This window comes from Zea mays, chromosome 1 (genome assembly GCF_902167145.1).
Source record: "Zea mays cultivar B73 chromosome 1, Zm-B73-REFERENCE-NAM-5.0, whole genome shotgun sequence".
Lineage (NCBI taxonomy): Eukaryota > Viridiplantae > Streptophyta > Magnoliopsida > Poales > Poaceae > Zea > Zea mays.
This window is the reverse complement of record NC_050096.1, coordinates 151,386,482-151,412,229: the sequence shown is the minus strand read 5'-3', so window position 1 is coordinate 151,412,229 and position 25,748 is coordinate 151,386,482. Positions and strand designations below refer to the sequence as shown.

Sequence of the window (25,748 nt, the reverse complement as noted above, 5' to 3'; positions counted from 1 at the left end):
AAGGACCAACGTTGAGAAAATAACTGATGAAATGCTAGCTGGACTATCTGGGGATTCCAGCGACAACGAGAGCTTTGATATTGAAAGTGAAAACGAAGATGCCAAAGATCGGCCGTGGAGGACAAGTCATGTTGTTTTTGGGAAATCAACTGTTAAGCAAGGGCAAATTGAAGCGATGAAGGGCAAATATTTCCATGATATATCCATAGTGAGGGCTGGAAGAGAAAGCATTGTTCCTCTTCCTGAAGCAGATGAAGTGGTAGTGTTTAAAAGTTTTATGAAGGCTAGACTTCATTTTCCTTTGCACAAGATGCTAGTTGAAGTGCTAAAAACATTTGAGATATACCTTCATCGGCTTACTCCCGAAGCTTTAATTAAAGTTGGAGTTTTTATTTAGGCCATGAGGAGCCAAGGGCTGGAGCCAGATGCCAAGTGCTTCTGCAACATTCATGAATTATCCTACCAGACATAGGCAATTGGGAAGGAGCAGTATCATAACAACTTCGGGTGCTACAACTTTGTGCACCGTTCTGATGTGAGGCCTATGCCAATGTTCCGAAAGAAGTGGCCAGGCTCTTGGATGAAACAATGGTTTTATGTCAAGAATGATTTGAGTAAGAGGGAAGATGTGAGGGGTATAATCCAGCGCCCCATACGGTCACGTTTCGGCATCAGGAGACCATCGATCGCAAGTGGGAACAAAGTGCAAGCATGTTTGATGGCCTTCAACACGGTGTGTACTTACATTGGCACAGGGATTTGGTTCAAGAGCACATTGCTTATAAGGTGTGGCCACTTGTTAGTGACTGGGAGATGCCGAAGGAGACTACTGCTGGCTCCAGCGAAGGTGGGCTGGTTTATCTAAGATACACCTATCACTATACAAGTCAATTTGACGAGTCGAATGATGACTTGCTTGAGGCTGTTGAAGCTACCAGTGATGAGCTGTTGGGAGCTTATACAAAGGCAGAGGACGAAGCCATGACCACTGCCTTCGGCCCTCGTGGCAAGAGGAGACTGAATAGAGTTTTTGATGTGATGAGTTTTTTTATCCTGATTACTATTTTCCTGCCCGAAAACAAGGGTTAAAAAGGAAAATGGCAACTTCATCTTCTTCCATCGCGCCTAAGCCGAAGAGAGCTAAGGTTTTGACTCGTAGGCTGAAGCCACATTCTTTAGAAAGGACAGTTGCAGTGCTTGATGCAGAGAAGATGGAGATTGCTGAACATGCCGAAGCCATCCCCATGGTTTCGGAGACATTTCCTGCTATGACAGTCGTAGTATCGGTCCGGTAGAAGAGACAAAAACAAAGAGCTCAAAGGCAGAAGAGCATCCAAAACTGCTGAGTCCCCCAACCATGACGGGGTTGCCAAAGCTAACAACTGCTACAACAATGACTCCTAGGAAAAGGAGAATGGCCAGTGTTTTGGATGCCATTTTGAAATCTACAAAGATGACAATGCCTGCTTCTACCGAAGCTCCCGAGGACAAAACTGAAGATCTAAGAGAAGTAGCCGCTGCAAGTGCTTCTCCTATCCATGTTGATGTTGGACCTTTGGGAACTAAGCAAGTAGAGCTGGCGAAGGAGAGTCTTCCGGAAAAGCCAACATCACATATACCTGAAGCATCCTCTCAAGGTAATTTAGAATATATTGTTCGACATGCTTCGGGGAAACAACTATCAAAAGAGCAAATTGCCGAAGTACAACATTATGCAAAGGACCTGAAATACCCCCGAGGGTCCTTGGTATATGGAGGAAACAACGAAGATGACTTCCTTTACTGTCTACCAGACAACAAAGAGATAAATGTCTGTCAGGAGATGATGGATAACATGGGATATCAGAAGCTTGAGCTTGGCCTATCTGCAATGACGAAGGACCAACTTGCAGACAGCCTTGCTTATAACAGTTTGAAGGTTTGTATATTTTTATTTCTGCATTTACTGATTTTTGTTAGGCGAGTTTTCGGCAAGCGATTTGTGGTAATACTTATTAATATTTGTATATTTTTTGTTTGTCAGGGTCTTATCCTCATCAAAGCTTTGAAAGTCCAGAAGGAAGAAGAAGATGAAAAGCACTCAGATAGCTTTTGGGAACTTGCGTCGGAAGTTATAACGCTTAGGAATGAAGCTCTTGAGAAGGATAAAATCCTGCTCTCCTTGGTTGAGAGGTTAAAATCTAGCGAAGCTAGACTATCTAACCTTTCCGAAGCAGATCAGAAAATCAAAGAGTTTGAAAAGAAGCAAGAGAAAGATGCGAAGAGTATTTCATATTTAGAATATACATTATCTATTTAGGTGGGATTGCACAGATCCAAAGTGCAAGGATTGGAGAAGAAGCTCGATGAACTGACTGAAAATTTTAATGTCGAACAAACAATACACGAAATATCTAATACTGAACGGTTAAGGGTTCAAAAAAAATGTCGAGGAGCTTTGTGAAGCGAAAGAGGAATGCTACAATGTCACTATGCACTATTGTAATAAGTAGAAAAATAGTTTTGCCAAAGTTGGCGCATTCTCTACGAAGTAGAATTTTATTCGTGGTGATCCTGACAGGGGTTATCCTGTGCATTAGTGGCGAAGACGAAGCTTTTGATGAGATTCTTAGTGATAGAGGAGATTTTTATGCCTTCGCCGGTGCCCGAGGAGTCGTCTCACTCTTTGAGAAAGCTGGCTGCGAGCACGCAAAGGCTGTTATTCAGCCAGACTTCTCGGTCTCAGCTAATGACATTAAGAACCCTTCAGCCGAAGCTGCTGCGTTGAGCGGAAAATTCTATTCTGAAGTCTGGTTGGGAGGTTGTGGCAGAACCTCCCAAGTTATTGGACCCACATGCACCTGTCCTCGTCTCAAATACCTCAGACGACTATGCATGTGCACCGGATAACTTAACAGGATCCGTCCAAGTGTCCCAAGGACCCCGGATAAAACCACTTATAACCAGGATCACAAGATTAAGTAAACACAAATCACATACCCACATTTGTAGCAGAAATTCTTTATTACAACATGTTACAAGTTACAACAAGTTTACATTATATTTATCGGAGTGATTACAAAAGTGATTCAAATAAATATACTTTGAAATGTTATAAATTATTTGTAAGTTTGAAATATATGCTAGCTCAATGACAATCCTCAATAAGAAGTATAGAAGAGCTACTTTAACCTATAAGAAGGCCGAGCCCACCAGCACTTAGCACCATCAATAGCAGCACAAATCTAGTACCTGCAACAACATGGGTTCGAAAACCCTGAGTACGAAGTGTACTTTTGCAAGTCTTACCCGACTAAGGAAAAAGACTCTAAAGATATGCTGGTTAAATAGGAATCAAGGAAAGGCTTGAGCAAGAATCAACTTAGATACTTTTGCAGAAATAGCTTACTAAAGTGAGTCCTTACTTTCAATATTTTCTAGGAAGTGGTTGGTGGCTATAAATACAACCCCAACCACCTCCATTCAAATCATTCAGGCATTCCATTCACTCACATTCAATACAAGACCAAGCACTCCATCCCAAGACACATTCAAAGCTTCCAAGTCTCTCCAAGTGCCATAATTGTGACTAGTGATCATTAGTGTTTAGTGCCTTGGAAAGTCTAGAGAGAGTGTGTGATCTGGTGTTTCTTTTGTTGCTCTGGTTGCTTGGTTTTCTTAATCGTGCTTTATTCATCTCCTTCTAAACTCTCAAGTGACTTGTAAAGCTAATAGGAGACACCTAAGTGTGTGGTGATCCTTACGGGGTCTACGTGACCCTCGAGATTAAGAAGAAGCGCTCAACCGGTCTAAGTGGTCGTTTGAAATAGGGAAGGGGTTGAAAGAGACCCGGCCTACGTGGCCTCCTCAACGGGGAGTAGGTTCTTTGGAACCGAACCTCGGGAAACAAATCATTGTGTTCATTTTTGTTGATCATTACCTTACGATTTGATTCTCCCTCTCCCCTCTCTCTAGGTTCTCTTGCTTACAATCTTTTTGAGTTAGCTTCCAAAGTTATCCGCATTAATTGAGCAACTCATAGCAAGAAGAACTCTCTTTCATACTCCGATTTTGTTATTACTCATTTCTAATCCTAACCCTGGGTAAAGTTTGTGTTCAAAGTTTATAATTTTCAGGTTTCGCTTATTCACCCCCTAGGTGACTTTCAGTCCTGTTGAAAGATTCACCTGCAGCCCGACGTGAGGTAGGTGCACGCATTGAATGCGACTGCCTCCCAACATCCCTCGGGCAAGCTTTGTCTCAGTCACCTGAGGCGGGCTCGAACGAGGCGGATATGGTTGCCCTAGGGTGAGGGAGCCTCGGTCGGGACGGAGATTCTCCCGAGCTTACGTCCTGTCCGAGACAGGCCTCGGGCGAGGCGGAGTTTTGGGAAGACCCCTGAGGGGGACCTCGGGCGAGGCGGAGTTTTGGGAAAACTCCTGAGGAGACCTCGGGCGAGGCGGTGTTTTGGGAAGACCCCTGAGGGGGACCTCGGGTGAGGCGGTGTTTTGGGAAGACCCCTAAGGGGGAGCCCGGGCGAGGCAGAGTTTTGGTTCCTTGTTCTCAGAGGACGTACCTTGACAGAGTACTTAGGATTTTAAGCGTGTTTTAGGGGCGTAACTGGGTATCCCTAATTATCGTACCCTACAGCGTGAGAGACTCTAAATTGTGGAAATTTCTCACAAATGGGGTAAGATATTAGGAAGAATATTGTGACACTCAAGTTTGATCTTTGAATCACTTGAGAGGGTTTGAGTGCAACCTTTGACCGAAGCAGGTCATCACAATGTGGATTAGGCTTTAACCTAACCACGGGAAAAATTGTTGTGTGCCTTGTCCACTTTATTTTACTGCGATTTATATGTTCCTTAGTGCTTATATTTCACTTACATATTGCTCCTAGTTTAATACACATATCAAGAGAGCAATCAAGTGAAGAGTCTAATTTTCTCTCTTCTTCTCATCCGAACTTGGTTTTAATTTACACTGACACTTTTTATAGACCAAGATTATATTATTTGAATTAAGTTTTATAGAATCATCTATTCACCCTCAAATTTATACTTACCCTCCGTTCCAAAATATAGTTTTTTATAACCTTTTTTTTTGTGTCTATATTCGAACGAATAATAATAAATACCATACATACTATATTCATAGATTTATTAATAAAGGTATATTTAGTCTGAAACGAATTATTTTTTTGGATTGGGACAGAGGAAGTATATGCAAAATATTTTGGATCACAAAAATAAGTAAACGGGTTATATTTGTAAACATAAGTAGCACTCATAGGCTACGATCATCCCTACCCTCAAATAATCCAATACAAACATTAACTTTTTTTTTCTTTAGAAAGGTACATAAATAAACTAGCAAAAAGGCCATTTGCAGATCGCAATTGCAAGCCCAACCGATTGCACACCTGGACCACGGTTCCCTTCTCTTTTTCTCTGGCTTGGATCGTCACGCAGAAGGTGATACTATTTCTTTCACCGTGCCCTCGAGAAAGATGCCATTTCAATGACTTCATATCCAAAACCGGTGGAGGAGAGCACAGCTTCGAGAATTCCAGCACCAATTTGACCCATTTGCATGGCTGACAATCCAAGTCCAATTATGCAGGACGAACCACAGCTGCAGATCTGATTCAGCAGAGAACACATCGCACCGCTCCTCACCTCTCTTTTCCACCCTTCACAGCCTTTGAGCTGTTCCTGCCACACAAAAGGGCCACAAACCACAAGCTGCTGATGAATGACAAGACGCTCTCTCCATCTTCGGCAGAGCTGGCATCTCCTCAAAGCAGCAAAGGCATCACGAGCCAAAAAGGGAGAAAGCAGTAATGGCCAGGTGTAGCTTTCATCAAACAAACCGAAAGAGGAGCACGAGGGCTTTGCAGTTAAGGAAGCGAGGCACGGGTCTGAGGTTTCCAGCCGTGGAGCTCCTTTCGTGAAGAAATAGAAATTGCACTCGTTTTGCCTTGATGGAAGGAGTTGTAAGGCAGGCTGACAATTTTACAACATTTTTACATTCATGGCTAAACCGGACTAAAACACTGGGATTCAACAAGCGAGCTATTCCCTCAGCCTATGGTACTCTACAATCTTCTCAATGAAGATGAATATAAAAAAAAACAGAGCGAAGCTTGTGACAGAACTGAACCAACCCTACCAGGGACAAGGAGATGAGATCAAGGGGCTATAACTGCAACGCCTGTAACCTCGGTACCAGATTGGACGCGTTTGCATGTTGCGTTCGCTCGTTGCGGAGGAGGAGGATGTTAATGGTGCCGGACTCTCTCAGCCAGGCAGACACCAAGGCACTGGGTGACACAAACCTCCCGATGTTGAAGCGCTCGGCCTGAAACGGCGCTCCAATTGAAAGGAGCAGCGCTTCAATGACTCGACGGAGGGTGCTTGATCCAGCTACCTTGCTATGCTTTCCCCAGCCTGTCAGAATGCTGCAGAGACAGAGAAAAGAAAACACGGTGTCAGTTCAGGCAAAGCCAAGAAATCCTTCCTACAGTTCCATATTTGCTCAGTCAAGGATCAAGTACCTTAAAAACTCAGGCATAGCTCGACCTTCAAAAACAATAGAGCGCACGTTCAGGAGCCATGCATGCACCATTGCTTGAGCTGCACCACATGACATGAGGTGCAGGTCCAAGCAGAAGTCACCCCATGTGTTCTCCCAAACACGGCGGTTTACCCCTTCAAGCACAACTTGCTGAGCTCCTTGCCTCTGAAAATGGCCACGGACATAGATTTAATTACTTGTGTGGACAAAGTTTACATAACTGATGCGACAAAAGGGTGGAGGACTGAAATATGACAAATAATTGAAGTTGTCAAAAATGAAATAGAATAGTCTTCTTTCTAAAAAATTATCAGTGTAAAATAGGATTATGACAAAAAAAATACTGAACTCATAATCCTAATATACAATAACTGCACTTGGATCCATGTGTACGCTAAGGAGTAAACCTACCTGGCCGAAATGCCATAGCACATCGGTAAGAGCATTGTAAAAGGCAGAAGATGTTGGAGAATCCATGCGGCCCAGCTGATTAAAGAGGGACCGTGCTTGAGACCAAGCTTCTCGATGGCCCATCAAAAGCCCATACGCAACCCCATAGACAGAGTTATCAAATAAGCGAAGCTGTTCCAGTAAAAGGGCTGCATCTTCAAAACTATTACAGCGACTACAAGAACAACAAAGCAAATAGTTAGAACCACACAGAACTTAAAGAGGCACACTTATGTAAACGTGATTTTCTATACGAATTTGCAGTGTCGTCTTTCACTTATGTGCTTTTTCTTTTGAATAAGGCAAGGACACATTTAGGACACCTTTTTCTAGTATTAATTTTCTTTTGAATAAGGCAAGGACACATTTAGGACACCCTTTTCTAGTATTAAAAAAATACAGGTTGTAGAATATAGAGTAATCTTGTGCATTAATGAAATACATGAAAGCTGAAGTTTAGTCAGTGCAAACATAATTCCAAAATCGAAGTTACCTAGTTTAAGCTGCTAAAATACAGTTTAATGTCCAGGTTAACACATTGGCAATTGTTGCATTTACGACTGACACAGTGTATTTTTATAGAAACACTGGCACGATACAAAGAGCTACAACAGCAGTGGCATCTGAAGTCTCCAATGAAATGATGAAGAGTACCTGCAAGCATTCAGGATCGCAGAAAATGTTACAACATTTGGCCGTACACCCTGCTGGACCATCTTCTGAAACAATTCCAGAATGAAAAATAGTTCCTGTGACCTCCTCATCCTAACATCAGTGGCAGAGCGCCCTCCTCTTATCACTGGATTAGTGACCCTTACAACCTGGCCACCATAAACCCCAACAATTCCCATGTCACCAATATCAGAATCCTCCTCAGTAAAAATCTTCGACTTGCCAAATGCATCAATGATTGTGTTGTAGGTTACAACATTTGGCTTGATACCCATCTTCATCATCTCATCAAGCAAAGACAAAGCACACTCAACCAAGCCATTCTTGGCCAAAGTATCAATAAAAGAGCTGAACAGAACAACATCTGCCTTTAGACCAGACTCCTTAAAATCCAAATAGACATTAAATGCATCTCCATGCATTCCTGCCTTCGAATAGATATCTATCAAAGTTGAGTATGTCAGCACACTAGGAGCTACGCCTTGCGCCCGCATATCTTGAACAAGGAAAGCGACCATGTCCAAGCGTCCTTGCTTTCCATATCCATTAATCAAGGAATTGTAAGTAACAGTGTCCTTCTCAATGCCCAATTTCTCCATTTCTTCACATACAGTAGCAATTTCATCATATTTCCCTGTCTTCACATATATGGCCAGTAAGGTGTTGTAGCAAACTCGGTCCAGTTGTATTCTCAAAGACTTCATCTTTTCACGCAACTTGAGTGCCTCATCATATTTCTCCAGTTTGGAGAATCCATCCATAAGCGTACTATATGTAACGACATTTGGCTTGGCATTGTTTGCTTCCATATCCAATACAACTTGCAGAGCCAGCCCCATGTTGCCACACTTGCAAATAGCATCGACGAATGTGTTGTAAGTGTAAATGTCACGCCCACTACCAAGATGGATCATTTCATCAAAGACAGTGCGAGCATCTTCCAAATGCCCAGCCCGGCTACATGCAGCAAGAAGTGAGTTAAATGTTTTACGGTCCGGACAGAGCCCATCCTGCAGCATCTGACGGAAATATCCAAGTGTGAACCTAAGGTCAACACCCCCTTTTCCACATGCATCAATCACTGCATTGTATGATACCGTGGTAGGCCGCAATCCTGCACCTTTCATCGACTCAAGCACCCCCATGGCCTCAGTTGCAAGCCCACTCCTGGCATAAGCTGAGATAAGCGCAGAGTGCGCAAACACCGTATTGCCATAGCTCCCTGCAATGCCAGTATCAAAAGCCCTCCTCGCGAGGTCTGGCCGGCCCATCTTGCCAAGTGCACCAATGGCGGCAGTCAGAAGTTTTCCCTTGTCAACAGCACCACCCCCAACTAAGGGTAGTGCGGCATAGAACACCTCGAATGCACGAAGTGCAGATTTATCCCTGTCGCCGAGCCCCCGGAGGATCTGGCAGTAGTCCTCAGGACCAAGTAGCTCGCCCCGAAACGACGAGAGGGCCGAACCAAGCCCTCGCCTATCTTCAGGCGCGACGCGGAGCAGCTTCTCGACACAGCGACCCGCGGCGGCTGAGGACACGCGCCCGCGGTCCTGTGCGCCCCCTCCGCCGCCGCCGCCACGGGTGCGCTTGGAGATGGTCTTGGTGGTGCGCGCGCGCCGAAACTCCGGACCGAGCGCGGCGGCCGCCGCCGCGGTGCGCTGGGGCTGCTGCGCCCACGGCGCGCCGTGGCCAACGAAGATAGGCCTGTGGGCGGGCTGGCACGCCGCGGAGGAGGAGGCGGCCGGGGAAGCCGCCGCGAGGAGGTGTGGCGGGCACAGCGCCGCGGCCGCGGCCGACGCCGAGGCCGGCGGCGCGGACGGGTGCAGTCGCGCGGTGGCCGTGGCCGTGACCGCCGCCGCGGCGGCCGCCGAGTGGTGGTGCGCCGCGTGGTGCGACGCCGCGTGCGCCTGCGACGGCGTGAAGTGCGTCGCCATACCGGCGGTGGCCGCAGCAGACTCCCAGCAAAGCACGCAACCACGCGAGAATCACCTCCTCCCGAACGGCGCGCTCTTTGCCCAAACCCGGTCAAAATCCTCCCACGAAATTCTTCCTCCACGAGACACCAGCTGCACAACCCTGCCCACTAAATCCTAACCCAAACCAAGCAGCCTAGAGATACACCGGACCGGAATCGAATCTCCGGGTCCTCGCGCGGCGGCACGACACTAGCCAAACAGAGCACCAGAAAGGCGGGATCTTGAGGACTAAACTAAACCAGGGCCATTTTGCTGCGGTGCAGCAGCAGAGGCTATGATGAGGGAGCCATCAGATCATGCCCGTTGGCGATCGATTTGATGATAAGATAAGGGGATTTGGCGTCTGATTTCGCGAGGCGGGGATTGGGTGGCTGCCAAGAACACACGCGTGGCGTGGGTAGGAAGCGAAGCGAGGCAGAGAAGGGAAGAGATAAGACGCCAAGAAAAAAAGTGAACAAAGAATTGGACTTTTATGCGTGGGCCCCTCATTCACCTCGAAGCATTTCCTCCTCTAGCTACCGCGTTTCGTACAGATTTTTTTCGTGGGTTGAGTTACTGACATGCTGGACCCAGTGGCCCCACCTGCATGCAGTCGTGGAGGTCTGGAGGACGAGGAGGCGCTTTGCTTCGGCGACGTTGGCGAAACATGAGCGTGACACAGCTGAGCTGGCGTGTTTCGTGGCGGATGCTTGGGTTATGTGGCCAGGTGGCTGCTTAAACTGCTTTCAACGCCCGCCGACCTCCCCTCTCCTACCCCTGTAGCAATTTAGGGTGATGCGTGAGCTATAACGGCACGCGCTAAACGGCCCCCTACCTGGTACAGTGCAAGGGGGCAACCTTCTTTCTCCACAGATCTGGGCGCTAAACGGCCCCCTACCTGGTACAGTGCAAGGGGGCAACCTTCTTTCTCCACAGATCTGGGGCAGCCGCCGGCTTCCTCTTGCACTATTCGTCGTTGTTTTGTGTGCACTTGAGTGTTTCTTAGTTGGTAAAAAATAAGAATAGATAATGAATAGACATGAAAAATAATATTTTATGATTATAGTGAGGTATAGGGAAGATATAGGGGGAACCGCTGTAGAGCGTGGAGATATAGGGGGAAGAGAACGCTGACGTGACACGTGAGTGGGATTTAGGGGGAACCGCTGAACACAATCTTAGATGGTGAATCGCTGTAGCCACTCCCACTCGCGGAGAGTAGTGATGGCAACGGATCGGATTCGGATCGGATATTGCAAATATCCATTCGCAACCACATCCGCGATTGCAACCAATATTCGCCCGCGACATACCCGCGGGTAGAAATTTATATCCATGCACGTGTCCATTGGATTTTGGACTGGTTTCGGATATCCATCGGATATAATAGACACAATCATTTATTCAACAATTCAATAGCATAATTAGTCAAATTTCTTCCCAGTTCACCATCATACACAATTAGAACTTAATAAAAGAATTATTATGGGCCTGCGGGCCTCGGTTAGGGGCACTAGAGCTTGTAACAGCCAACCGTCAGCGGCGGTCTATGAGACTTGGAAAAGGGCCACGGGGCACAACGCAGGAAGCCAACAAGGCTATAAGGGGTGGCCAACAGTGGGAAATTGGGAGCGTTAGGCGTGGGGTTCATTGTGTTAGAGTTTGTTCTTTACTATGTAACATGGGCTAGGCCAAAAAATACACTATGGGTTGATTTCGGATATCCACCGGATAACCCGTGGATAGAATGTAATATCCTAATCCCTGCCCACCCGACTTCGGGTCGGATTCGGGTCTGACCCACGGGTCAAAACATGTATCCATATCAGGCTCCGTCGGGTCGGATATCCGGTGGATATCCAAATCCACGGGTCAAATTGCCATCCCTAGCGGAGAGGTCGACCAAGTCTCTGTCAACCCTACAAGGTGGAAGTCCCAATCTAGCGCTATTGGGCCAGGACGGTAACGACACGATGCATCATCATCAATGTATGAAAAATGGACCCGGGCCATTTGGCTCAAGGTTTTGGTGTTTGATTATCAACATAATCTGTGGACTAATGTGTTTGCTAGTGTTTATGTTCATAGTTCACAGGATGCGAAGAGGATTGGACTAAGGCACTGAGGATGCAACACCTCAAAATAAGACACAAAAAGAGCTTAAAAGTTCAAGACTCAAGAACAAAAGAAGTCCAAGAAAACAGCAAAGAAATCCATGAAGTGGGCAGTCAGCTAGCGCACTGGTGGCGCACCAGACAGTGTACAGTGCTTGTCCGGTGTGCACCGGACAGTCCGGTGTTGCACAGAGGGACACGCAGCAAGGCACCATCGGACTGTAACACCGAACTGTCCAGTGTGCACCGGACAGTCTGGGTAACGGTCGACTGCTACAGACCCCAACGGTCAGCTGACGTGGCAGGGCACCGGACAGTGAACAGTGCTTGTCCGGTGGGCACCGGACTGTCCGATGCGCCTGTCGACAGAAAGTTGTTGCTTCTGTCCAACGACTATAATTGTGGGGGAGACTATAAATACCCCCAACCGGACATTTTAATGTGTGGGAGCCCAAGTAACATAACAAAGGCATAGTGTAGACATTTCCAAGTGCTCATACACTCAAGTGCTTAATAGAATCACTCGGTGATTAGCGTAAGTGCTTTGTGAAGTGCTTAGGTTAGTTAGACCACATTAGCGCTTGCTCTACGTGAACCCTAGCTAGTTGAGTGAGTTTAGAAAAACCACACGACCCCTCGGCTCTTGCGCTAGCCGTTGTAATTGTACTGAGTGGGACGAGAGCCTTGCGAGACCGTGACAACCGAGTTTGTATCACAGCCGCCACCGTGTACCGGAGGGAACGAGGCCCACGACGTTTCGGCCGGAAGCTCGATAGTGGAGACGCGGGGAGCGACCGAGAGGAGCCGGAAGCTGAGCACCACTTGCGCGTGGAGAAGGCCCGTGACTCTCTACGGAGTTACTCGACTGTGGTGCTTGGCCCTCGCGTGGGCTTACCTTTCCGTAGGGGCACCAATGAGGATTAGTCGGAACCTTGCGTGGTTCCGGATACCTCGGTAAAAATACTGACGTCTTCCATAAGAGTTTGCATCTCTACCTTGCTCTTTAACTTCCGCATTTATATTAAGTATTTAAGTTTCAATCTTGTCTTTCTAGTTAGATTATTTAGATAAAACCTATGCGGTAAAGATAACAACACTTAAACAAAACCTAGTTTACACATTCTATATTGTTTATTTGTATAGGTTTTGCTTTAGGGATTTATTTGTGGTCTAGTTTAGAGAAAGTAAGTCCTAATTCACCCCCTCTTAGGCATTACCATTTCCTACAATTGGTATTAGAGCTTGGTTTGGCTCATTTGAAACGCTTTAGCTTCACCGCTAAAAGAGCCAACATTTTTAGAGGAAGGGGATGGATACCCATAGGCCACCATACTTCGATGGCACTAACTTCCCATATTATAGTGCTAGAATGGCTTGTTACCTAGAGGTTGTTGATCTAGGTGTTTGGAGAGTCACTCGTGACAGGATGAAACCACCCAAGAATCCTGAAACCCACCACGAGTGAGGAAAAAGAAATTCATTTAAATGCTAGAGCCAAAAATTGCTTGTATGAATCTCTTAGCATGGATATTTTAAATCAAGTTTTTATATTAAAAACTGCTAATGAGATTTGGCTAAAATTGCATGAGCTCCATGACGGCACATCCAATGTCCGTGAGCAAAAACATTGCCTAGTCTTACAATGAGTATAATTCTTTTGCTATGAAGGATAATGAGCCTGTTAGAGATATGTATTCTCGTTTGAATCTAATCATCAATGAGCTCAATTCTATTGACATTAATAAGCTAGGTGATGCGGACATTGTGAGGAAGATTATCTCCCTACTACCACAACAAAGATATGGGAGCATCATTACTATTCTTCACACATGGAGGACCTGAGTATAATGACTCCGACCATTGTGATCGGAAAAATTGCGGCATTTGAGATGTCGAGAAAAATGGGTCGACAAGACGAGTCAACTTCTTCAAGACCATATGCTTTTGCATGTGATGAAAGAAAAGGCAAGAAGAAGGCTCCCACTTCATGTTCCTCAAGCGAAGATGAGGAAGAAGAAGAAAGTGATCACGATGAAGATAATCAACCATCAACATCATCCTCCGAGGACGAAGAAACAATCCAACGCATCGGAAAGGTAATGAGGACGATCCACAAGATTAATCTAATTGGTGTGCCTCTACAAGTCAAGAATCTTCTCTTTAACATTGACAGGAAAACATAAAGAGAGGATGCTTCGCATGCGGGGAGAAGGGCCACTTCAGGGACAGCTATCCAAATATGGCCGAACTCACAAAGGGGAGGAATAAAGGCAAGTCGCTTACAAGTGTCAAAACATGGGTTGACTCTTCAAGCGAAGATGAACCCCCAAGGACGTGCAGCCACCGATCCTCATCATGCTCATCACAGTCATCACGCAAGTGCCTTATGGCAAGAGGTAAAATGAGTATTCCATCTTCTAGTGATGATAACAGTAGTTATGATAAAGGTGAGGGAAAGCCCTCCGTAGATGAGCTTGCGGAAGCCGTAATTGTTTTCATGATGTATGCACTAAACAAAAGGCTCAACTTAAAACCTTGAAAAATAAGTTGATTAGCTCTCAAAATGATTATAAATGTTTTCTAGAAAAATTTGAAACATTTGTAAATTTGAATTGTGAGCTATCAACTAAAATTAAGCAATTAGAATCTAGTGCTCCATCCTTAGCTACCGATGATAGCCTCATTAAAAACAATGAAAAACTTAAGGCTAAATTAGCTAGCTCTCAAGAAGCCATTAAAAACCTGCTAGGGAAAATGGAAATTCTTTGTCGGGGGTAATAATTAGGGATACCCGAATTATCCCCCTAACAGACGCACTTAGAGAGATAAGGACGAAACTCCCGAGGGGTGACAGCCGAGCTACCCACAAAAACCGAGACATCTCCTCGAGAGTCTCCTACCTCGGGTAGGACTCCGCCTCGCCCGAGGTCGTAGTCACACCGCCCGTCTCACTCGAGCTAGCCTCAGGCAGATAGGACAGGGGCACCCGAAAACAGGAAGGGAACATGCACATTTAATGTGTGTGCCAACCCACGATGTGGCAGTAGAACACATTGATTGACAAGATGGCAATCACGTCTGGCGCAACAGCATGATTACATCTACACTACAATGTGCGCACGCCACCTGCCACCCTCCGATGGGACGCCTAATACGACAAGCCGAGCAGACTGGCCTTCAAGCGTAATCTCTCTGCCTCGCTCAAAGCAGGATTCGGCCCGCGGGTGCAACCTCTCCGCCTCGCCCGACCCTGGGTCTAGCCTTCGGGTGAATTATCCACCTCGCCTGACGTCAGGTTCGTCCCTCGGGCAACTTCTCCACCTCGCCCGACCCTAGGTCCAGCCTTGTAATACCCACTTTGTAAGAAAAGTCTAAAAAGAGAAATTATATTACTTTATAGCCATATGTGTTATCTATGTTTATCGTTTCATGTGAACCCAATTAAACAAATAAATAAGAGACAAAAGACATCCAAAAAATACATGCATCATGCTGGATATTACTTTTGTGTGTGCATACTATGAAAAATAAAATAAAATAAAATAAAAATGTGACAAGAAATATATTAAAAGTCCAAAGTGGAGTTTAAAGGAAAATTCAAGAATGTAGAAAAAGAGAAAAAGAGAAATTACTAGGTGAATAAAAATGAGTATATATATATTATTATTATACAAATTTGAGTTTGTACATTTGACTCAAAAGTGAAACTCATAAAAGGTTTCAAATTCAAATTTGGAATTCAAAATCAAAGGAAGATAAAATAGAAAAAAAGAAATGAATGAAAATGTAAAAGAAAAGAGGATCTGTGCGTAGTTGGGCCCTAAACCCCCTTTTCGGCCCACCTAGACTTACCCTGCGCGGCTCAGTTCCTTTTTGCGCCTACACGGGGGCCCCACTGGCCAGTCGCCCACCCGCGTTCGCTTCCTTTCGTTCGCTGGCGCGTGGGCCACGTTGTCAGCCTCCCGGTCGCGTGGTGCTCGCCAATGACTGGTGGGGCCAGTCTGGCAGAACCCCCTTCTTCCTCGCGGTCTCGGCATGCCGAACCAGACGCCGCGGATTCCGCGCGTGGGCCAAGTCCGTGGCTTGCCGAACTCCGTACTGAACCTCGGGGTATAAATACCGAACGCTATTACTCCTCGCTCGTCTTATCTGCTCCCAATATCGGTGTCGCGGCTGGCATCTCTGAGAACACCGCCGCCTTCGTCTCCCTCGCCGCGACCGCGAACTGCCATCTATAGCGCGATTTGGGATCCAATCGGGACACCAGACGATCGTACGGGTCGCGAAGTAGCCGTTCGAGGGCGCAATCGGATCGCGGTGATCGGGGACAGCGAGAATTCTTCACCGGAGATCCGGCCATCCTCTGCGCCGCCTCGGACCATAGCGCGTGTCTGCTCCACTGGGAATAGAGGTAACGAAACCTTTCATGTAGTTCGCAAGCACCTCCAATGTACTTAGAGCCGAGGAACCGGGGTTGTGGGTGACTGCTTGGCTAGTTCGCCTAGCTCCGACGAGGGGCGCCGCCGTGCGGGTACTGCGCCGCCGCGCTGTCGGCTTTGGCGATGGGGTAGGTTGGCAGCCGTTGGATCCTAGTTCAACGTGCGAGATTAGTTCCAACGTAACGATTCAGTGAGAGAGGGTGAGGGATAACGCCGTTGCCGTCGATTACCGGATCGATGGCCTAAATTTACTCTAGCGTATTCCCTTCGTCGATGAGTCCTGAGCCGTAGATCTTGGAGTAGGTGGCTAGGATTAGTCCACCCGTACCGGTTCGGCTGAACCAATCTGGTTCGTCCGATCTAGATCTGGCGCTTGTGATCGATGTAGGTAACATTAAACCCAGGCCCTCGAGATCTAATCTGATGGCTATCCCTGGGTATCGTTTCACGGAGCTTTGATCTAATCCAGATCATCGATTGTGGATCGGACGGTTTGGAATAACATATACCCCTTCGGCCCTGGCCTTCTTTGTAAAGAGTCCCTGGAAATCTGCGAAATGAACCCGCCATCCAACCTAGTTATAAAGTAATTACTAAAAGGTCCTAATTTTTACAGAATTGACCCTGCACTTCTCAGAAATAGTGCGAGCAGGCCAGAACTTGAAGGAATTGAATAAATGAATATAGAAAATACTTTTCTAGTATAAAACTAAATCTAAAACTTGTTTAATTCTTGGAAAATTCATTTTAGCTCCTTTTTAGTCCATTCAAGTTCCTATAATTTTGTATTAATATTGTCTATCAACCAGTAACACTGTTTAGCCATGAAACTTGAATTAAAATTGTTCATTTGATTAATCTATTCTAAGCACTAAATGATTTCGGAAATTCATAACTTAATAACCGTAGCTCCGAATTTAGTGGTTCTTGATCCCACGATCTCGTAGCTTCGCGTAGATCATTATTATTCAGTTTGTTTTTATGTTTGGTGTGATGTTAATTTTGCCTATACATGTTTGTCTGTATTGCTACGTTTAGCAGTGAGGTCACGAGTCACCGAAGAGCAAATTGGTACCTGGAATCTCAAGTCCCAGGCAAGTTGTGCCCTTGACCACTTTCTACCCAATAATGTTCTTTAATGTCACTTATTCATGCATAGGTTTAATTTTGATGGGACCCAATAGGTCATCCTAGATTGTTTATCTCTTTACCTTGTTATCCCTGAATCACTTGGGTAGTTTTGCTATTGCTTTACATGGTTTTGGGATAATATTTTGTTATACCCATGTTCCAGTTATCTTGTTATTTTATTTATGTTCATGTCAAGATCATTAAATTTTAATTGAACATGGAGCTTAACTTGAGAAACACGTGCCACCACAAGGGTTTAATGGGACGCCCTTGGCCAACTAACTAGGAAAGCTAGTGGAAGACTACCTTACCCGAAAGGGGCAAGGGCAGTAGGGGATTGCATGCAAGGAGGTTCTCGGGTTGATTTTGCTGCGATGGCGGTCAGGCGGGGGATTATTGCAAGTGCTCTTCCCATAAACTGTAGCGAGTTTTCGGAAGCTAGTGGAACTTTGTAAAGGCCTCGTAGTGGATCCCTAGCCATTCACCTCGGTAGTGTCTAAGGTCTAGCTAACCCTGGCGACATGGGATACACGACTTGTGGGTAAAGGGTACAACCTCTGCAGAGTGTAAAACTGGTATACTAGCCGAGCTCACGGTCATGGGCAGCTCAGGACTCTCTGATGATTAATTTATGGAACTAAATTCAATTTGTCATATGCATTGCATCGCAGGTGATGTTGTTACTTTTGTTCTATTACTTAATTGGGTTGGTATTTACTTATACTTAGTAATTGATAATAAAATTTTGACCAACTTTAAAAGCAATGCTCAGCTCTAACCATCCTCTTTGGTAAGCCTTACACTTCACGTGAGCTCCCACCTTTGGCGAGTTCATGCACATTATTCCCCACAACTTGTTGAGCGATGAACGTATGTGAGCTCACTCTTGCTGTCTCACACCCCCCACAGGTCAAGAACAGGTACCGCAGGATGAGGCGCTTGGAGGATGCTGTGATGAGTTCGTGAGAGGTCTAGGCCGTCGTCTCCCAGTCAACTTTGGGTTGCCGGACCGTTGTCTCCATATAATGTAATTATTTATTTATTTTGTATAAAACTCCGATTATATAGTAAAGATGTGACATTCGATCCTGTGCCATGATTCATCATATGTGTGAGACTTGGTCTCAGCACACCTGGTGATTATGTTCGCGCCCGGGTCTTGGTGCCCCCGAAACCCGGGTGTGACAGAAGTGGTATCAGAGGAATGTTGACTGTAGGACGAAACCTAGATAGAACTAGACAACCAATATTTACTTACCTCTGCTACTCTGATTCTTTCTAAACTTTTCTTAATCTTTTCTCATCTATTTCCGCTTTACTCTGATTATTCTTACCTTTTCACTTCTAAAGGCAAACTTGGAGTTCACACTTTGAAATCCTATGCCTAAAGTGACCTTTAGGAATAGGATACCTAATCTTAGGAACAAATATAAAACTATTTTCTTATATAAGTATCTATGAACTTGAATGTTTGTTCTTATGATATTTGTCTAATTTGGATCTTTGATTGAGTGTGATGGGTTGTGGAGTAATGTCCACATTTACATCTGCATATACATATAAAAAATTGTATATAAGATAAACTAGACCAACTAAGAATACCCCCACTAGAATATATCAAGCCTAATAGATCCATCTTATTTTAAAAGATTCTATCTTATCTTTATGGATTCATCTTGCCCTAATTAACATATTTATCCCACTCTAGAATAAAAACCATGATCTAATCCAAATTAATGTGATATAAACTATTCTAATCTAATCATATCCAATCTGATCTAGATCTGAGCTAATCTAATATGATCTAATCTAGTGTGAGTTACTTAATGCTGATACAAAGGATAAAACCATACTCCTAATTCACTTAAGCCTAAGTTAGTGCCATAGATCAACTCATCCATACACTCCCAATAGGTTACATAATCCACCTATGTGAACCTATTGAAAAAAATGTCCTACCCATAGGCCCCAGCTATCTTAACTATATCCCCCCTGCTCAGATGGAGACACCGAGATTGGAGACTGAAGATGATCAAACTCATCAAGAAAGGATAAGCACCAACTCAAGTCTTCAAAGATCAAGTTGAATCACCAGCAGAATCAAGATCCACAGTTCTGGATGAAGTCTTTCCTTATTATATTCTACCTTGCCACAACCTATACTTGCCATAACCGTACCTCATCTGACATAATAAATGGCTAGACATACATATCCATATAAAAAAAACTTTAAACAAAACTTTGATTCCCAAAACCAAATGAGAAACTAAAATTCTAGACCAAACTTATTGTATCCCTTTTCTTACAAATCTCGAGGACGAGATTATTTTTAAGGGAGGTAGGATTTGTAATACCCACTTTGTAAGAAAAGTCTAAAAAGAGAAATTATATTACTTTATAGCCATATGTGTTATCTATGTTTATCGTTTCATGTGAACCCAATTAAACAAATAAATAAGAGACAAAAGACACCCAAAAATAATACATGCATCATGCTGGATATTACTTTTGTGTGTGCATACTATGAAAAATAAAATAAAATAAAAATGTGACAAGAAATATATTAAAAGTCCAAAGTGGAGTTTAAAGGAAAATTCAAGAATGTAGAAAAAGAGAAATTACTAGGTGAATAAAAATGAGTATATATATATTATTCTTATACAAATTTGAGTTTGTACATTTGACTCAAAAGTGAAACTCATAAAAGGTTTCAAATTCAAATTTGGAATTCAAAATCAAAGGAAGATAAAATAGAAAAAAAAGAAATGAATGAAAATATAAAAGAAAAGAGGATCTGTGCGCAGTTGGGTCCTAAACCCCCTTTTCGGCCCACCTAGACTTACCCTGCGCGGCTCAGTTCCTTTTGGCGTCGACACGGGGGCCCCACTGGCCAGTCGCCCACCCGCGTTCGCTTCCTTTCGTTCGCTGGCGCGTGGGCCACGTTGTCAGCCTCCCGGTCGCGTGGTGCTCGCCAATGACTGGTGGGGCCAGTCTGGCAGAACCCCCTTCTTCCTCGCGGTCTCGGCATGCCGAACCAGACGCCGTGGATTCCGCGCGTGGGCCAAGTCCGTGGCTTGCCGAACTCCATACTGAACCTCGGGGTATAAATACCAGACGCTATTACTCCTCGCTCGTCTTATCTGCTCCCAATATCGGTGTCGCGGCTGGCATCTCTGAGAACACCGCCGCCTTCGTCTCCCTCGCCGCGACCGCGAACTGCCATCTATAGCGCGATTTGGGATCCAATCGGGACACCAGATGATCGTACGGGTCGCGAAGTAGCCGTTCGAGGGCACAATCGGATCGCGGTGATCGGGGACAGCGAGAATTCTTCACCGGAGATCCGGCCATCCTCTGCGCCGCCTCGGACCATAGCGCGGGTCTGCTCCACTGGGAATAGAGGTAAGGAAACCTTTCATCTAGTTCGCAAGCACCTCCAATGTACTTAGAGCCGAGGAACCGGGGTTGTGGGTGACTGCTTGGCTAGTTCGCCTAGCTCCGACGAGGGGCGCCGCCGTGCGGGTACTGCGCCGTCGCGCTATCGCCTTTGGCGATGGGGTAGGTTGGCAGCCGTTGGATCCTAGTTCACCGTGCGAGATTAGTTCCAACGTAACGATTCGGTGAGAGAGGGAGAGGGATAACGCCGTTGCCGTCGATTACCGGATCGGTGGCCTAAATTTACTCTAGCGTATTCCCTTTGCCAATGAGTCCTGAGCCGTAGATCTTGGAGTAGGTGGCTAGGATTAGTCCACCCGTACCGGTTCGGCTGAACCAATCTGATTTGTCCGATCTAGATCTGGCGCTTGTGATCGATGTAGGTAACATTAAACCCAGGCTGTCAAGATCTAATCTGATGGCTATCCCTGGGTACCGTTTCACGGAGCTTTGATCTAATCCGGATCATCGATTGTGGATCGGACGGTTAGGAATAACATATACCCCTTCGGCCCTGGCCTTCTTTCTAAAGAGTCCCTGGAAATCTGCGAAATGAACCCGCCATCCAACCTAGTTATAAAGTAATTACTGAAAGGTCCTAATTTTTACAGAATTGACCCTGCACTTCTCAGAAATAGTGCGAGCAGGCTAGAACTTGAAGGAATTGAATAAATGAATATAGAAAATACTTTTCTAGTATAAAATTAAATCTAAAACTTGTTTAATTCCTAGAAAATTCATTTTAGCTCCTTTTTAGTCCATTCCAGTTCCTATAATTTTGTATTAATATTGTCTATCAACCAGTAGCACTGTTTAGCCATGAAACTTGAATTAAAATTGTTCATTTGATTAATCTATTCTAAGCACTAAATGATTTCGGAAATTCATAACTTAATAACACTAGCTCCGAATTTAGTGGTTCTTGATCCCACGATCTCGTAGCTTCGCGTAGATCATTATTATTTAGTTTGTTCTTATGTTTGGTGTGATGTTAATTTTGCCTATACATGTTTGTCTGTATTGCTACGTTTAGCAGTGAGGTCACGAGTCACCGAAGAGCAAATTGGTACCTGGAATCTCAAGTCCCAGGCAAGTTGTGCCCTTGACCACTTTCTACCCAATAATGTTCTTTAATGTCACTTATTCATGCATAGGTTTAATTTTGATGGGACCCAATAGGTCATCCTAGATTGTTTATCTCTTTACCTTGTTATCCCTGAATCACTTGGGTAGTTTTGCTATTGCTTTACATGGTTTTGGGATAATATTTTGTTATATCCATGTTCCAGTTATCTTGTTATTTTATTTATGTTCATGTCAAGATCATTAAATTTTAATTGGAACATGGAGCTTAACTTGAGAAACACGTGCCACCACAAGGGTTTAATGGGACGCCCTTGGCCAACTAACTAGGAAAGCTAGTGGAAGACTACCTTACCCGAAAGGGGCAAGGGCAGTAGGGGATTGCATGCAAGGAGGTTCTCGGGTTGATTTTGCTGCGATGGCGGTCAGACGGGGGATTCTTGCAAGTGCTCTTCCCATAAACTGTAGCGGGTTTTCGGAAGCTAGTGGAACTTTGTAAAGGCCTCGTAGTGGATCCCTAGCCATTCACCTCGGTAGTGTCTAAGGTCTAGCTAACCCTGGCGACATGGGATACACGACTTGTGGGTAAAGGGTACAACCTCTGCAGAGTGTAAAACTGGTATACTAGCCGAGCTCACGATCATGAGCAGCTCAGGACTCTCTGATGATTAATTTATGGAACTAAATTCAATTTGTCATATGCATTGCATCGTAGGTGATGTTGTTACTTTTGTTCTACTACTTAATTGGGTTGGTATTTACTTATACTTAGTAATTGCTAATAAAATTTTGACTAACTTTAAAAGCAATGCTCAGCTCTAACCATCCTCTTTGGTAAGCCTTACACTTCACGTGAGCTCCCACCTTTGGCGAGTTCATGCACATTATTCCCCACAACTTGTTGAGCGATGAACGTATGTGAGCTCACTCTTGTTGTCTCACACCCCCCACAGGTCAAGAACAGGTACCGCAGGATGAGGCGCTTGGAGGATGCTGTGACGAGTTCGTGAGAGGTCTAGGTCGTCGTCTCCCAGTCAACTTTGGGTTGCTGGACCGTTGTCTCCATATAATGTAATTATTTATTTATTTTGTACAAAACTCCGATTATATAGTAAAGATGTGACATTCGATCCTGTACCATGATTCATCATATGTGTGAGACTTGGTCCCAGCACACCTGGTGATTATGTTCGCGCCCGGGTCTTGGTGCCCCCGAAACCCGGGTGTGACAAGCCTTCGGGTGAATTCTCTGCCTCGCCCGACGTAAGGTTTAGAGCCCTCAGGCAAATTCTCCGCCTTGCCTTAGCTCAGCCTCGGCCACATACTACGCCGTGAATCCCGCAGACGACCACTCTGCTCGACTGTGGCGCACGTCAAGGGACGGCTCGGCTAATGCCTCGGGAATACTTCCGCCTCGACCAAGCAAGGGCTCTAATCTCGATAAGCATAGCAGGGAATCTCGATGTCATCCCATGCCAGGATGCTGACGCACCCATAAGCAGCCTTTTGGCCCATGCCCCGGCGCTATCACAACAACTATGGCATGGGCAACCTCTCCCTCGGGGGGCTCGAGCGTATGGACAATACCTCGGCTCAATACGGGAAATCAGCAGATGCAAGTGAGCAACACAGTTCACCGTTACATCGGCTTGCAGACGCCAGGGCATCTCTCCGTCGGATACAACATCCAACTTCACTGCGAACACTCCCCTTTGCGTATAAATAGGGCAGTGGTCCCTCCAGAGAGAGGGGACACGCAGACGAATGTCCACTCCTCCACTTTGTATTAGATATTAGCACTTGCCTCAATCATCTCTAGGGACTTGGGGACTTCCCCTCTCCCGCCGTGCTTGTAAACCCCTACTACAGGCACCATGGTGCGAGTAATATATGCCTCATCCCCCCTCTGCTGGAAGTAGGGCATTGTGTTGCCCAAACCAAGATAATTGCTTGTGTCTTCTCGCACACCATCTAGAGTCTGGCCACGCGACACAATTTACTAGTTGGTCAAGAACCCACGGTCCTAACACCGACAGTTGGCGCGCCAGGTAGGGGCTTGTCGCGTGAAACACATTTTGTTCTCGCCAAGACTCTAGATGGTAGGTTTCCACCATCCACTCAGGCTTGGGACGGTGATCAGGTTCGGGAGTCTCGAGTTCATGTCTCTCAACATCGAGTATGACATGATTCTCCTCCCGCCTATCCCCCTCGAGCGTCCAAGCTCCCATCGTTGCCCTTCTCGATGCAGGAGGCAGAGATGGAACAATCATGATCACGCCACTCATGAAACCCCGTGCACTGAGGAGCCTCCGGGATGGCTGATGGCCTAGACTCCCTCTCGAGGGACTTAGCCAGTGTCAACATTACACCCGAAGCGCCACCTGCCGCATTTGTACCGACTCATCTGGCGCCACCGCTTCTGGTGTGGAAAACACCAGTCCCCCACGTCATTGAGCAAGTGATACCAGCTGCACCGGTCCTCCCACCCACGGGTTGGGAGGAATTGGTCGCCCCTTGGAGAGACATGACGAGGGCTGGGGGGAGAACCGTCCATGTTCAACCCCATCCCCTTCGTGCCGAGCTTTGACACCAGCTCCATGACAAAGACGTATGCCAGACTTCCTTTTCCCTCGGGGTGTCTGGACTCCGAGGAACAGGACGGTCCAAGCTTCGCCCTAGACTTCTCTGGGCTGAGAGATCCCGAGTCCATGCTGCAGTTTCTGTATGTATGTGACAAGATGCTCTCCAAAAGCTCGGAGGGTTATAGCTCCGGCGAAGAAGGCTACGGTCCAACTCGAGAATGCCTCTACCTTGACTCAGAGATCCCTAATGAGGGAGATTGCCTAGGCATGCACGGGAAGGTGATGGCACCAAGAGCTATAACCACGGTCCCCCTGGACGTTTTTGCCAGGGACATCTTCAAGCCCCAGGGAGGCGTCCGAGCTCGCACCCCACGAAGAAACGCCCCCAGGCGACGAGCCCGAGGCTATGCAAATTGACGGTGACGGTGACCGAGCCGCCCCAGCCTCGAACTAGAGAGCGCCTTACCTAGAGTATCTCTTTCGAGGAGAGCTCCCTCTAGGGAAGACCGAGGCCCAGTGCCTCACCCGCCGAGTAAAGACCTTTGTGCTGATAGGAGAAGAAAAGGAGTTGTACCGATGCAGCCCATCGGGAATACTTCAAAGGTGTATACCAATCAGCCAAGGGCAGGAGTTGCTAGGAGAAATACATTCGGGGGCTTGCAGGCACCACACGACGCCCTGAACCCTCGTCAGCAACGCCTTCAAGCAAGGGTTCTACGTGCCGACTCCAATAGCGAACACTATCACGATCGTGCGGTCCTGCCGAGGCTGCCAGTTCTACGCGAAGCAAACACATATGCCAGCTTAGGCCCTTCAGATGATCCCAATAACATGACCATTCACGGTATGGGGATTGTATCTCGTCGGTTGTAACGCACTAAATTTGGGGGTATAAATTTTTGTCTCCAATATTCACAAATTTAGGCGTTACTCTCTTTTCTCTTGCTGTTTCGCTCCTTCCTCCTATTTTCAAAGCAATATAGACACTGGTGTCCGTATCACGTGTAACCAAAACCTAAGTTGATATTGTTGTTGCATCATGTTGGAGCATATTTATTTTGTCTGATGTTGTGCCTAGGCGTGCGTTCGTCTAGTTTTGGTTTTCGTTTCGCAGACTAATCTTGATTAGAAGCAGTGAAAGGGAAATAGGGTTTAACCTTTTCCTATAAATAATTTTGGTGGTTGAATGCCCAACAGAAATAATTGGACTAACTAGTTTGCTCTAGATTATATTCCACAGGTGCATAAAGGTTCAACACAAACCAATAAAAAGATTAAAGAAAGGGTTCAAAAAGAAAGGAGCAAAGAAACCCAAGTGTGCCCTGGTCT

The 25,748-nt window shown here is 45.8% G+C and overlaps 1 protein-coding gene across 1 annotated transcript; it reads right to left on the bottom strand.

The window, feature by feature from the left end:
• Window positions 1-5,881: 5,881 nt before the first annotated feature.
• On the bottom strand, window positions 5,882-10,117 carry LOC103639469 (pentatricopeptide repeat-containing protein, chloroplastic-like). Its single transcript, XM_008662223.4, has 4 exons — window positions 7,663-10,117; window positions 6,970-7,183; window positions 6,539-6,723; window positions 5,882-6,442 (listed from the first exon to the last, which is right to left on the bottom strand). Exons 1-4 carry the CDS (start codon window positions 9,612-9,614, stop codon window positions 6,181-6,183), a joined length of 2,613 nt encoding a protein of 870 aa, XP_008660445.1. The 5' UTR covers window positions 9,615-10,117; the 3' UTR covers window positions 5,882-6,180.
• Between the last annotated feature and the right edge of the window lie 15,631 nt (window positions 10,118-25,748).

Excerpts from the sequence above, each read along its gene's own strand:
- LOC103639469 (XM_008662223.4), bottom strand. The coding sequence starts at position 9,614 with ATGGCGACGCACTTCACGCCGTCGCAGGCGCACGCGGCGTCGCACCAC. Across the intron at positions 7,184-7,662 it reads GCGATCCTGAATGCTTGCAG|TCGCTGTAATAGTTTTGAAG; the intron begins GTACTCTTCATC and ends TTGTTCTTGTAG. Across the intron at positions 6,443-6,538 it reads GCTATGCCTGAGTTTTTAAG|CATTCTGACAGGCTGGGGAA; the intron begins GTACTTGATCCT and ends CTGTCTCTGCAG.